Here is a 14940-nt window from a genome sequence, read left to right on the forward strand (position 1 = left end):
CACCAGCACAGGGGCTTCTGCAACCAGTTTTTCAGTTTCTTTGGATAAATTTAGAGATATTGTTATGTCCAAAGTCTGAGTATCAATGTGACAATCGTTTCGCACTCAATATTTTCCACACACCTGTCGTAGAGGGTTAATGAGGAGAAACAGCAGTGATAGGTTATGACTGACAAAGCAGCATAACACGGCAGATTTCATAAGTCACATGCAATGCACACAGATATTACAATCTGAGATATATATATATATATATATATCTATACACACACACACACACACACACACTAAGCTCTCTAGTCAACTACCAAACACCAGGTAGGATATAGAGTGCCTTGCAAAAGTATTCACCCCCTTTGTATTTTTCATGTAGTGAACAAAATAAAAAATATATAATTATTTTCACAGAAGGTAAATATTTATCATGAACTCATGCAGCACTGGAAATGGCTACAATGATTCACTCAAACTTTAGAATGTCAGCTTTTGTTAAGCGTTAATGCAGAATCAGGACTAATACAGTAGGGATGTCTTTATTAGCAAAATATCAATTAACAGAGAGGGCTCTGATTTGACAAAAAAAAGGCATCTGCCGTAACTATGAGAATCCTGCTAGATCACTTGTTACATGCAGTCATTAATATCATATACCACTACCATATACAATACCTTGCAAAAGTATTCACCCCCCCCTTTGCATTTTTCATGTGTTGATGCCTCACAACCTGGAATTAAAATGGATTGTTTGAAGGTGTGCATCATTTCATTCACAGAACATGCCTACAACTGTGAAGTTGTTTTTTTTTATATTGTGAATCAAACAACATTTAGGACAACATAACAGAAAACTTCAGCATGCATAACTATTCACCCCCCTAAAGTCAGTATTTTGTCGAGCCACCTTTTGCGGCAATTACAGCTGCAAGTCACTTTGGAAAAGTCTCTATGAGCTATATGCCACTTCTTGCCCCTGGGATTTTTGCCCATTCCTCAAGGCTCTGCTCCAGCTCCTACATGTTGGATGGTTTCCGCTTGTGAACAGAGATCTTCATGTCTGACCACAGATTCTCAATTGGATTGAGATCTGGGCTTTGACTAGGCCATTCCAACACACTTAAATGTTTCCCCTTAAACCGCTCGAGTGTTGCTTTAGTAATATGCTTCGGGCCATTTTCCTGTTGGAAGCTGAACCTCCATCCCAGTCTCAAATCACAGGCAGACTGAAACAGGTTTTGCTCAAGAATATCCCTGTATATAGCACCATCCATCTTTCCCTCTACTCGAATCAGTTTCCCAGTCCCTGCTGCTGAAAAACATCCCCACAGTATGATGCTGCCAGCACCATGTTTCACTGTGGGGATGGTGTTCTTGGGGTGATGGGATGTGTTGGGTTTGTGCCAGACGTAGCGTTTTCCTTGTTGGCCGAAAAGTTACATTTTAGTCTCATTTGACAAGAGCACCTTCCTCCATACATTTGGGGAGTCGCCCACATGCCTTTTGGCAAACTCAAATCATGTCTTATTATTTTTATCACTAAGTAATGGCTTTTTTTCTGGCCACTCTTCCATAAAGCCCGGCTCTATGGAGTCTATGGCTTATTGTGGTCACATGCACAGATACACCAGTTTCTCCTGTGCAACTCTGCAGCTCCTTCAGGGTTACCTTTGGTCTCTGTGCTTCCGCTCTGATTAATGCCCTCCTTGCCCAGTCTGAGTTTTGGTGGGCGGCCCTCTCTTGGCAGGTTTGATGTGGTACCATGTTCTTTCCATTTGATGATGATGGATTTGATGGTGCTCCGGGGATCATCAAAGATTTGGATATTTTTTTAGAACCCAACTCAGAATTGGACTTCTCAACAACTTTGTCCCTGACTTGTTTGGAGAGCTCCTTGGTCTTCATGGTGTGATGCCTCTTGCTTAGTAGTGTTGCAGCCTCTGGGGCCTTTCAGAAAAGGTGTGTTTATACCCGCAGATCATGTGACACTTATGGTGCGTACACACTGGGCGATTAAAGTGGACGACTGAACGATAACGATATCGTTATCGTTCCGTCGTCCACTTTATCGTCCATTTTTAACACAAAAAAGATGAACGATGACGACGACGCGCGTTCCCGCGGGTCGTTCGTCATCCTCGTTCATCGGGCTGACATGCAGGCCAACCTGACGACCTCGTCAGGTTGCTGCATGTCAGGGAATGGGTGAGAGAGCCCGGCGCTGAACGATATCGCTAATGATATCGTTCAGCGGCTGTGCTCAATGTCATGAACGACATTGAGCACAGCCTGCCGGGGACACACTAGACGATATCGCTCAGGGAGCATATCGTCTAGTGTGTATGCACCTTAAGATTTCACACAGGTGGACTTCATTTCACTAATGATGTGACTTCTGAAGGTAATTGGTTGCACCAGAACTTTTGAGAGGCTTCATAGCAAAGGGGTTGATTACATATGCACGTCAAGTTTCCGAATTTTATTTATAAAGATTCTTTTTTTATATATATATTTTCTCATTTCACTTCACCAAATTAGACTATTTTGTGCATATCCATCACATAAAATTCAGATTAAAAAATAAATAAATTATAGGTTGTAATGTAACAATAAAGATAAAAAGCCAAGGGGAGTGAATACTTTAGCAAGGCACTGTGTATGTATGTATGTATGTATGTATGTATGTGTGTGTGTGTGTGTGTGTGTGTACATTTCTGTACATTGTTCTATGGGAACCATAAGCGACTTGTCATCCAATTTCTGACCACTTTTGCGGGACTTGGTCAGATATGGAGGGAGGTAAAGAGAAAGTGGCGGTCAAGGGCTGTCTTTATTATTAGCCTCAGGATTTCCCCTTCTACAAGAGAACCTGCTTACCCATCCCTGTCATCTAGGAGCATTACTACAGCGGCCCCCATAATTAAATACGGGCTTTTTACAGTTCCTAGGGCCTGAAGGTTATCGGTGTAACGGCTCTCCTGGATTCACAGAGATATTTGCCGCGGTGTACGGAGCAGAGTAAGTGCTCGTATAAGACTTGGAGTTAAGACATCAGCAGTACTTTTCATTCGGAAACCACTAAAAGATTTCAGTCTTCCTATTGAGATTTGTGGACATAAGACTGTCATTTTTGTGGATTGCTATCCGGTGAGATCTACATGCTTTTCAATTTGACTGAAATATATGGTCCTCATTATAGATATTTGTGCATACAGTAATTTGTAGAAATAGAGGGGTTCATATACATGTATATTAGATTAGTCTGTATAGACTTCTGCAGAAGGTTTGTCTATTTTGCATGTTACATTTTATTGTACTGTTATATTTTTAAGCAATTTTGTGTAAAGATTGATGATCTTTTGCTACTTTTGGTGTCTTGATTCCATTTTCTGCTATATTCAGTTATTGCTATACTAATCAGATCACTAGCGCAACATCAGTATTGAATAATTTGTTACTGATCACCATCTGGTGGTCTTTATTGGGTGTACACAGACCCATAGGTGTGTGTAGCTCTTCATTGGATAATAACATTAGCCTTATTTGCGCCAGTCTGATCCATTTTGTTTGCATAAAATATGTATAGTATTATACTTGCATATTTTATTCCTATTAGTTCGTCAATATAAAAACACAAACAAGAGAATATAAATCTTAAAATACCTCATAAACTAGGTACAGATAATTTTCTTTGTCCCAGTAATCTCCATCAAAAACAAATGCTATATCAGACAAACCTTGAATAATCACTGGAAACTCTGTATTTATAAGGTGACACACAATGTATCAATAAATACCTGAATGTTGCAATGGTTATGCGTACTCTAGAGTAGAAAATGACAGTGTGTACATATGCAATTTAAACCTCTACTTATACAACTAATACACCAAGTATAAAAACCATGAAAATATATAACCATATATGCAGCTGTGGCAAACTAGGCTAAAAACCATCAAAATATAGTCTGGATAAATCAAGGCAGATCTGTAGGTATTTTTCTGATGTGCATATAGCCCATGAAACTTCTGCTCAATAGGTGAAGTCCATTAATGTTAAGGAGCTCAGGAATTACTTCTGCTGGGCATACACGGCCAGATAGAATGTCTGTCAGACCGACAGACATTTTATCTGGCAGCCTACCAGCCGCAGATGTCGCCGGCAGGCTGCCAGATAAAATGTCTCAGTGTATCTCACAGTGTATCAGCCCGACATCCGCGCTCCGCCCCCGGGGGAGGAGACATTTCCCTGTTCCTTCCGTAGGAAGGAACACAGGAAATGTCTGTCTATCGGCCGCGGCTGGGCATACACTGCCCGATGCGGCCGACAGTTTAGCGGGTAAATATCGCATCGGATCGGGCATGCTGGACAATCCGGCATGCCCGACCGAGCAATATTTAACCCTCGGTCGCCCGCACACATGCTACAATTATCGGGGAGATCCGCCGATATCAAGTTCCCTATTAGGAACTTGTACGATATGGTCGCTGAGGGACAGGGCTCGTCCTCGAAGTCGGTGTCCCGATTACAGCAGTGAACACAGATGGATGGAATCATATGCCGGCACCTGGACAATGTGTGTCCCACCTTCTCGAGTAGCCGAACTGATTGTGTGCGGCTACAATGAGGGACCGTGCGATGTCTTGCAGTTCTGCTTGTGTGCTCAGGCACAGGGCATTCAGTATGTCAGCCGTGTTGGTTGTACAGGGCTAACAGTGCACGGTTCCAATAGACTTCTGTGTTATGCCGTGAAGCCGCCGGAGTCTGCCGAACAGAGAGAAGTTCTGTCCGGTTGTAGTCACATAACCTGCGATGACGGGCTGGAGAAAAGAGCTGCAGGTGAATATGTAATGTCGGATCTGCTGAAGGGGAGGAGCTCTCTGACTAGTTTCGTCCATGTGACTGGACTTTCTCAAAGTGTGCTCCATGGATCTCCTGCTCCTCCCCTTATAGTACGGGGCTGTATAGGAATAAAGTCCATGCAGATGTAGTTAGTTAATAGCCGGATTGAGCCATATAGGTCAGAGACCCTCTCATTATTGCTAGTATAATTGCTGCTAGCAATTTTTATCAGAGTTAAACATTCTTCAGCCCATATTAAAGCAAATATATAGATAAATAGATAATAAAAAAAATAAAAGTAAAAATAAATCTAAACCTAAAATGAGATGATATACATTGACACATTTTGGATGCAATGTTGTGTGGCATACTATGTATTGGGGGCACTATGGTGTGACATGCTATATATTTGGGCACTGCAGTGTGGCATTCTATTGGGGGGCACTGAGGTGTGGCATGCTATTTACTGGGGTAGTGTGGTGTGGCATACTATGTATTGGCTCTATGGTGCGGCATTCTATGTTTTCGGGTCACTACGATGTGGCATACTGTATGTATGTATTGGGGGAACTAAGGAGTGGAATACTATGTATTGGGGTCATACTATGAATTGGGCACTGAATGTGTGCATTGGGGTCTGCTTCAGTGACTATCATTGAAGGGGCATGAGTGATCTATAGAAGTTTTCGTATACTTTGGTTGCGGACGATAGTCTGGCTCCTTAACTTTTATGCTGGCTCCTATATGTTTGTCAAGCCCTGTTTTGAAGTTATTTTATTTGTATATATTAACGATACTGAATTAGAACCTCTATATACCCCTGCCTATACCTTCTAATAATCCTACCTATAAACCTCTAAGGATGACGCTAATTTGCGTACGCAGTCATACAGCAAATCGAGACTCCAGACTTAGAAAATGTGGTTCCAAAGCACAAAGTAGTATTCAAGTAAAAAGTACAGTCAGTTACACGCTATTGATCCAGACACAATTCGGCGCAAAGGAATTATACAGACCCAAGTACAGTATACATACGCAGCGCTTCCGGACCAGATGTTAGGCATCAGCAAGAAACCCCTCATTTATCAGCATTCAGCACGAAGACTAAGAACCCAGCGTTTGAGCACACATATTTATACCCCCCAGGAATAGACAAAACAATAGAGACGTTTGTTGCTGATGCCATTGGTTCCCAAGGGGGATACATCTGTTACAGAGCATTTAACAGGCTGATTCAAATAGACACAACCCAGCCTCCAGCAACAGAGGGTCCCTAGATTCCCGCCACATGCAACATCCTAACAGTTATTCATATCATATACATTTTGTTGCTTGAAGTCTCTGCAGTCCATAAGTTGAGAATGCATGATGCTATCTCCCCACCGATAATACTGGAATACTGTGGAAAGAGTACGCATCAGTACAAAACCAAACATGGCTTACTCATGTATAAAACCTTAGTTACCAAACAATCTTTATTTCATAGCATTTATACTTAATGAACAAGTTTAAATCTTATACCTTAGAGCTTATGAAACCTTGTATATGAATATGTAATGTGTGAGTATGCTGGGTTTGATATAACAACGCTAGTTAACTGGGGACAGATGCGTGCGCAATTAGCTACTAAACAGCGTTTTCATATAGGGTCTTATGCATTCGCTAATATGCGACCAGTTAACAGCGCAATTGTGCGTATTAATGTGTATATGAGAAATGATGAAAGATGCAATCGCATGGTGCTAATAGTAATATCGCCATATGTACTTATTTGTGAGTTTATCTAACATGGCGCTTGGGCGGCCATTCGCAAAATGGCGTCTTGCGATCTCATTTCCAAGATGGCGTCTTGCGGCCAGTTGCAAGATGGCGTCGCCACGATTCAATTTTATACTGATCTTGTCTCAGCCAATTATCCAGCTTCGACAATATTAACAGTTGGAGTTATATACTAATCACCCCTACTTTGGCCCAGAGCAGCACCTAGGGTTCACCCCCTTTACTTTTTCATCCATCTCGAGGATGCCATTACTTCTGCGTTATGCGTAGTGAGGTGTGGAGTCGGGCACTAACTAATTAAAACTGTCTCCACCCCCTATATAATCCCTCCCCTTCCACTAGAACCTCAGTCTTGTTTTTAGGTCCTAGCTTTTAGTTAGGTTTAATTTCTTTATTTTGCTGTTTGGTTGGGTGCTTAGTTCCTGGCAGCAGACGACAAGCACTACCAGAGTGGGATTTAGATAGAATAGCGGTTTGCGTGTAACCCTGTATCCCACTCTAAAGACAGCCCCTGGGAGAGTCACCAAACTACATAGTCCCTGGGTCTCTCTCCATACCAGTCCTTGTTGCTGTATTTACTGTTTCCCGGCACGCCACTTTTAAGCAGAGCAGCCGGTCATGTTACTACTCACGTGGCTGCAGCTGTAAGGCTGGCGTGACTCACCTCCCCGGGCTTCCACAGTACCCGCCGCTTTCAAACCCTAACGGTTCCTCCTGGAGGACCGCCGGCTGCTATTACAGAGCAGCAACATGCTGCTGGCTTTGTGGAAGAGAGAGGCTTGTTGGGGAAAAAAAAGTCGATCATTTTTGTGTCCACCACTTTCATGTCAAACTTTTGTTCCTGTCTATCTATTGACTGTCAGACACCAGATGTTAATCTAGACATTGTCAATCTAATTACTATCTATAGTCCAGAACCCCCTAAAAGGCTTGGGGGTGTTGGTTCTAGGCAGGCACTTACAGGATCTTTGGTCCGTCCAGGAAGCTTCTCTTTCCATAAATATACTGGAATTAAGGGCGATTTGGTATGCATTGGTTCAGGCTCAATATCATCTAGGGAGCCTACCAGTGTGAATCCAATGAGACAATGCCATGGCAGTTGCTTATTTAAACAAGCAGGGTGGCACACACAGCTGGCAAGCAATGAGGGAGGTTTCTCACATCCTCCATTGGGCAGAAAATTGGGTTCCAGCTATTTCTGCAATTTACACTCCAGGGGTTACCTGGGAGGCAGACTTTTTAAGTCGCCACAGTTTGCATCCAGGGGAATGGGAATTACACCAGGAGGTGTTAGCGGAAATAGTTTCCAGGTGGGGATTGCCAGACATAGATCTAATGGCTTCTCATCTCAACAAGAAACTTCCAAGGTACTGATCTCGGTCCCAGGATCCTCAGGCATCTCTGGTGGATACCTTGACAGCACCTTTGGTATTCCAGCTGGGTTACATCTTTCCTCCTCTGGTAATGTTACCAAAGGTAATTCAGCGGATTCAATCAGTAGCACGGCCGGTCATTCTGGTGGCTCCAGACTGGCCGCTCAGTCATTGATACACAGTTATTCGGAACATGCTGACAGATGTTCTGTATCGTCTGCCCCTGCGTCCAGATCTGTTACTTCAGGGTCCATGTTGTCAGCCCTGTTTACCTTGGTTGTCTTTGACGACATGGTTCTTGAATCCATTATCTTGAGAGCCAAAGGGTTTTCAGAATCTGTTGTGAAAACCATGATACAGGCTCGCAAACTGGTCACTTCCCAGATTTATCATCGGATATGGAAGATATATATTTCTTGGTGTGAACGACACAAGTTCAAATCATAAAAGTTCTGTGTGTCTTGTCTCGTCATTTCTGTGAGAGGGGTTGGTTAAGGGTCTTTGATTGTCCTTTCTTAAAGGACAAATTTGAGCCATATGGAAGGGGAGGGGATATATAGGAGGTGGGAGACAGTTTTAATTAGTTAGTGCCCGACTCCACACCTCACTACGCATGACCCATATGTAATGGCATCCCCCAGATGGACTCCAAGGAAGAGATTTTATGGTGAGTAAAAATCTTATTTTTTTCCCTAGGTACAGTGTCTAGACATTCTCCCCTCAGCTTGGTTTGAAGTTCCAGCAAGCCACTAAGTATGACTCCTGCTTTCAGTACAGATAAACAGGTGGAGAATGTTGTTCTGAGATGGGACTTGATATTAGTGGCTGCTGGTGCTTTATGCAGAGCTGGGGAGAATGGCAGAGCTGTGTTTTGGGCCATAGCTACTAACAGCTGGTGCAGCAGCAGCAAACTCCCAGCTCTTCAACTTTTAAGGGGGCGATTCAATTCACTGGGAGTTGAATAGCGCCAGGAAGGAGCTCCCGGAGCTATTCAATTCACCACGATGTTTACTCTGATGGGAAGCAGTGAAATCAGAGAATGACCGTTCTCGCAACTTAACCATGGGTGTGTATTCGTGAGAACCGGCATTCTCCGACTAAAGTTGCGGCCGCGAGCTGTTAGCACCACACTAAGTTGGAAAACAGCCGCGCGGCCGGCACTTCAGTCGGATTTCTCCTCACACTCCCAGGAGGGTGCAAAAAGAAATCATTAGTCGTACTATACAGCGCGCTAAATTGAATAGTTCCGAGAGCTCCCTCCCAACGTTATTCAATTCCCGCTGAATTGAATCGCCCCCTTTGACTGTGATGGGTGAATTTTGTTTTTTTTAGAATATTTTTCTGCAACCCAATTGTCATTAAGTAGTTGTCATGCAAGTTCATTTTGGTAAGTATCCACAAATTAACATTTAATGATCTGTTAATATACTGTATACGAACTAAATAGTGAGCAGTAAAAGATGAAGGGGTTGCGAAGTGAACAGCAATGTATGCTATGTATTTCATTGCAATGTATCAGTCTTGACATTTCAGAGGTTGAAAACAGTTTAAGCATTGTTTGCTTACATTCGCTATACTACGCTACCCACTTTATTCTGAAAGTAGTAGAAAGTGTCCATTGGTCCTTAAATCTGGGTACGCACCTGTACAATTGTTGGACTGTTCTTTCGATTCCCAACCCGTTCATGCCATAAGAGTGTGTACACACCTCCGATCATGTTTTCTCGGAAGAAACCTGGTCCCATTGAAAGATAGTTTTATGTGCAGATTAATTTTCTTTGGATTTGACGGCACAATATTAGACACAAAGGGCCAAATGCAATAGGCTGCAAATTTGTTACAAATTTAAGTTTAACGCTAAACTCACATTTTTTACTTACTCTCAAATGTAATGAGGTGTAACTATAGTAAAACGCACATTTTTGGGGTTTTACTGTTGCTTGCATAAATACATCTTGCATACAGATGTTTTCCCATTCAATAGATGGAACTTCGGCAATGTAATAGAGTGCAAGTGCTTAACTCGCTCATATTACTGCCTGAGAAATCGCAAAAACAATAGACCAACTTCAGGATAGCGAGTATATCTTGAGAAGGTCAGAGTAACACAGAAACATGCACATATCCATGAGAGATACACAGGCACACAGACCGAAGCCTTCAAGGATCTCGCTGATCCATGAAGGCTTCTGTCGCAGGCTATTACATTTGCGAGTCCCGGCACCAACTCGCACCTTCAAAAAATGCGAGAAGGTGTGAATTAGATTTAAACTAAAACTGTAACCCTATTACTCTTGGCCCAAAGTCTCTAGCTTGTACACACTTTCGACCGTTCTGTCCGAAATCTCTGCCCATACTTCTCCAGCAGCAGCCCTGCCTTTCTGTCTTTTCAGCAGCTATTTTAGACCACAAGTTCTCAAACTCCTCAAGAACCCAAACAGTAAATGTTTTCCAGGTCTCCTCACGGAATTACAAATGAAATAATTAGCTCTGCCTGAGGATCTTTTAAAATGTGTCAGTGAGTAATGAATACACTTCTGCATCTGCAAAATTACCAGGAAAACGTGTACTGTGTGGTGCCCTGTGGACGGAGTTTGAGAACCACTGTTTTAGACAGATGGGGGGGGTCGAAGATTGCAGGTTAGTTTGTTTGGGTGTGTACGCGCTTATCGGCACTGTGATCGGGACTTCCAAAAATAAATAAAATCGAAAGTGTGATTGTACAAGTCTGTACCCATATTCTGGTAAAATGTGTGTTCCATCTATTTACTTCTGTTTACAGCTAAATGCACCAAGACATCAATGCAATTCAAGCACTACATGTACTGTGGGCAAATGAAAACTGAATCCTGAGCGGTGTTAAAACTATTCACGTGTTTGTTTCATCTCCCCCATATACATATTTTTTTTTCCACTAAGTTGTATACATTACATCTTTGTCTCCAACATATTACATGGTATCTGTACCCAATGTCATTTAATGTCTGGAGTAGGACACGTAATTTATTTTCAAACACCTGACAAGACCTAAATCTCTGTGTGGGGATGCTTGGTTGTGGGATCACTCACAATTTTGCCTAAGAACACAGCCATGAATAAAGAATGGTGCCAAAACATCCTCCAAGAGCAACTTCTCCCAACTATCCAAGAACAGTTTGGTGCTGAACAATGCCATTTCCAGTATGATGGAGCACCTTGTCATAAGGCAAAAGTAATAACTAAGTGACTCGGGGAACAAAACATCAAAATTTTGGGTCCATGGCCAGGAAACTCCCCAGACCTTAATCCCATTGAGAACTTGTGGTCAATCCTCAAGAGGCGGGTGGACACACACAACCCACAAATTCTGACAAACTCCAAGCATTAATTAGGCAAGAATGGGCGACCATCAGTCAGTATGTGGCCCAGAAGTTGACTGACAGTATGCCAGGGCGAATTGCAGAGGTCTTGAAAAAGAAGGGTCAACACTGCAAATATTGACTCTTTGTATAAACTTAATGTAATTGTCAATAAAAGCCTGTGACACTTATGACCACTGAAGCAGCAAAGTTTGTGAAAACCAATTCTTGTAATTCTCAAAACTTTTGACCATGGCTGTACAGTATAGAATTCTTGATTCTGACATTGTGCCTCATAAAAGATGAAAGGGCAGGAATATATATGTTTGCGATATGGAATCTACGACTAGCTTTAACTGTCAAACAAAAGAAACTGACTCTTGCAATCACATCTCAACAAATAACAGCATCCAGTTTTATATAGAATTTGTTTTTATTGCTACAGTATCTTTTAGAACCAGATATTTGCATAAGTTTTATAAATAACCGCTGTTTGTTTTAAAGCACGATCTGACGTGCAGCTTCTATTTTTTTGTTTTCATCTTTATCCTAATGTTTTATCAAATGAAGGCGATCCACAGGTTGTTTTTTATATTATTATTATTATTATTATTATTATTATTATTAATAAGCAAAACTTCTTTATAACTCAGATTTAACTGACTACTGTTAATTATTGAGAGAAGCTGATGTGTGTGTGTGCTGGTTTCTACCATTATCATACACTATATTATAACACCGTGTAAGACCAGAATTCTCTCGAAGTCTCTAAATTGTACAATACTTTTATAACTTGATAACATATTGCTCACTAATATTCTTATAAGATAAATGTGTTTTATCCCAAACCAACCAAGTTTACGTTACTTGTGATTAGGGATGTGCAGGCTCGGATAGGTTCGAGTTTGCACGCCGAGTTCGGATTTTTCCCTCCAAAAATCAGGTCTCAGAAAGAGGCAAAAGTCCATGGAAGATGTTTGTCCATGAAAGATGACATTTTGCCTCTTTCTGAGACCCGATTTTTGGAGGGAAACATCAGAACTCTGCGTGCAAACTCGAACCTATCCGAGCCTGCAAATCCCTACTTGTGATCAGTGTAGGACAAATTATTTGGATCATGATAAATATTTACTTCCTAAAGGTTACAGGGCATATGGGCTGTTAATGGGGTTAAAACATACACCAGTGTCTGTTTTTTAATGAATTGGAAGTGTGTGAATGAATCCTCTCTCTTTAGTGTACATAAATGTTGATACTTTCTCAGCGGAGCATGTAATGTAGAAAAATAGCTGGCTGCTCAACTTTCTGTTTTATTGTTGATTGTCTCATACTTCAAGTTATCTACATCAGAGAAAAGTGGAATAATTAGGAGTGCAGCAGGCAAGTGCAGTGGGATGGAGGGAACCTCTGCTTAAAAATTATAAGTTTCTTTTAACTGTTATGTCACTGCTATTAAGCATAATTTGTTATCTCCTGCTCTTTAGAAGGATACAAATCACTAGACCAGCTCAGCATAACAATCCCCACAGCAGGTCACCCTGTGTCTCCTGCTCACCCACTCTCAGGATGCCCAGTACCCAGTGTCCCACCAGCTGCTGAGCCAGTCCCCTACCTACAGACGCCTCAGACAATGACCATGCTGAAAACTGCACGGGAATGCCCACAGAGCTCCAAGCCCCCAAGTGGCTCCAAATCAGGTGTCCGGAACACATTAGGGTGTGTCCATGCAGCTGACGGCAAAACAAGCAAAAACCACCCCAAGCAGCAAAGGATCAGCAGAAGAAGAGCTACAAATGGCTGGATGCCTTTGGGAACAGCTTGTGAGAAAGCAGTTTATGTGGTGGTATGTATTTCAAAGATAAATACTCTGTACAATGTATTCTGCTCTAGATATCCTCAGTAATGACTAAGAACAAAAGCTTGCAGTCGGCTACTTGCCAAGTGAACATACAGTCAGGGCCTGATTCAGAGGTGGACGCACTGCTAATGTCTAATGTAGGGAAGCCATTTTTGTTTTTTTTGCTACTGCACATACATCCCGATTGTGTCCATACAGAGTCTCACTTGTGATTTCAGATGCACGCATGGAGAAGTGTATTGAAAATGAAGTAGGCGTTCCTGTGCAGTGACAGGGAGATGCATTAGTCTTATGGACGTGTTAAACCTTAAAATTGGTTGCATACACTGATGCTCAAATGCTCTCGTAGGATGCCAAACTCAGAAGGAGAAACCTCACCTGCCAAAGGGCTGGTGCAAGTTTCGATGGTGTGACCGATGGTACGTCTAAAGATACACCAATCTGCATTACAGTGTGCATGGAAGCTGAAAGTGGGTGTCTCAGACCTTGCACATCCGGATGCACAAATGTACACCAAGGAAGGGTTTTGTAGCTGAATTTGCATAAAGTTGCAGGCGGGCGACCGTCAATAGATGCACCTCTGAATCAGGCCCTCAGTCTGTCCTAATGTCACTATTAACCATACATTTACAATACAGCTTCAAAGTTTTAGAACACTTCAGTTTTTCCAGTTTTTATTGAAATTTAAGCAGTGCAAGTTTTTAATGAAATTTAAGCAATGCAAGTCCAGCGAATAACCTGAATTGGTACAAAGGTAAACGGATAAATATTTTTTTTTTAAAAGTTTAGGATAGCAAAAACTAAAAAATAATGTATATTTCAGAGTTCTAAAAAAAAAAAGCAGTCGTTTTCAGGGAACAAGTAATGGTCTAGGAAAAAGAGGCTTGCCTAGGCCATGTAGAACCACCAGTGGTCTACTGACCACTTATGGACCAATGAATCAAAATTTTAAATCTTGGTCTTCACACAGGGTTTTGTATGCCTTCAAGTAGGCGAAAGGATGTTTCATCAGCAAAAGAGCCCAAGACCATAACTCATTGTCCTCCACGTTTGACTGTTGGCTTCACAGTGCTTTTTTTTTCTAAACAGCGTCTTTCAGAAGCCGCTGCTTCCCAACATGTTTAATCCCAAAATTTAAAAAGGGAAATGCTTTTAATAGCAAAACAGTGCATGTTTTCCTATTTAAAGGATTAACCTTTTACATTTCGGGCTTAGACACGCATGAGAAACTGTCAAACGTAGAGGAGGAGGAGGCGGCGGCATGATATCTGGGGCTCTTTTGGTAGACCTTAAGTCGGTGACTTGCACAGAGTGGCTGGCATCCTGAACCAGAAGGGCTACCACAGCATGTTGAAGCACCATGCAAAACGCTCTGGTCTACACGTAGTTGGTCAAGGGTTCATCCACCAGCAGGATAATGCCCCCAAACAATACCTCAAGGCTATGTCAAGACTATCTTTGTCGAAAAGAACAAGATGGTAGGCTTCAAACCCATGAACTGGATGGAAGGGTGAAAGCAAAGCAACCTACAGAAGTTCCACAGTGTTGGGAAGAACTACCTGACCAATATTTGATTTCCATTGTAGAAAGACTCAGCAGAATGAGGCTACTATAATTAATATAAAATTTAGATCAAATTTCGTTACAATGCTTTACTGTGAGAGTAAAATTGAGACCTTAAACTGTGTAAATTTCAATAAAAACTGGAAAAATGGGGTGTTTAAAACTCTTGCCTGGAAGTGTAAATGGCCACATTGG

General features: G+C 41.9%; 1 protein-coding gene across 1 annotated transcript in view; it reads left to right on the top strand.

Annotated features, from left to right (window-relative positions):
• The window catches only part of LOC148443417 (bromo adjacent homology domain-containing 1 protein-like), a 179223-nt gene that overhangs the window by 144097 nt on the left and 20186 nt on the right, over positions 1 to 14940 (top strand). The window contains exon 3 of the mRNA XM_088462840.1: positions 12809 to 13167. Coding sequence (XP_088318966.1) covers positions 12809 to 13167 — 359 coding nt within the window. The remainder of the gene's footprint in view (positions 1 to 12808; positions 13168 to 14940) is intronic.

The sequence above is a fragment of the Taudactylus pleione genome, unplaced genomic scaffold (assembly GCF_031769625.1).
Source record: "Taudactylus pleione unplaced genomic scaffold, aTauple2 ptg001274l, whole genome shotgun sequence".
NCBI classification, from domain to species: domain Eukaryota; kingdom Metazoa; phylum Chordata; class Amphibia; order Anura; family Myobatrachidae; genus Taudactylus; species Taudactylus pleione.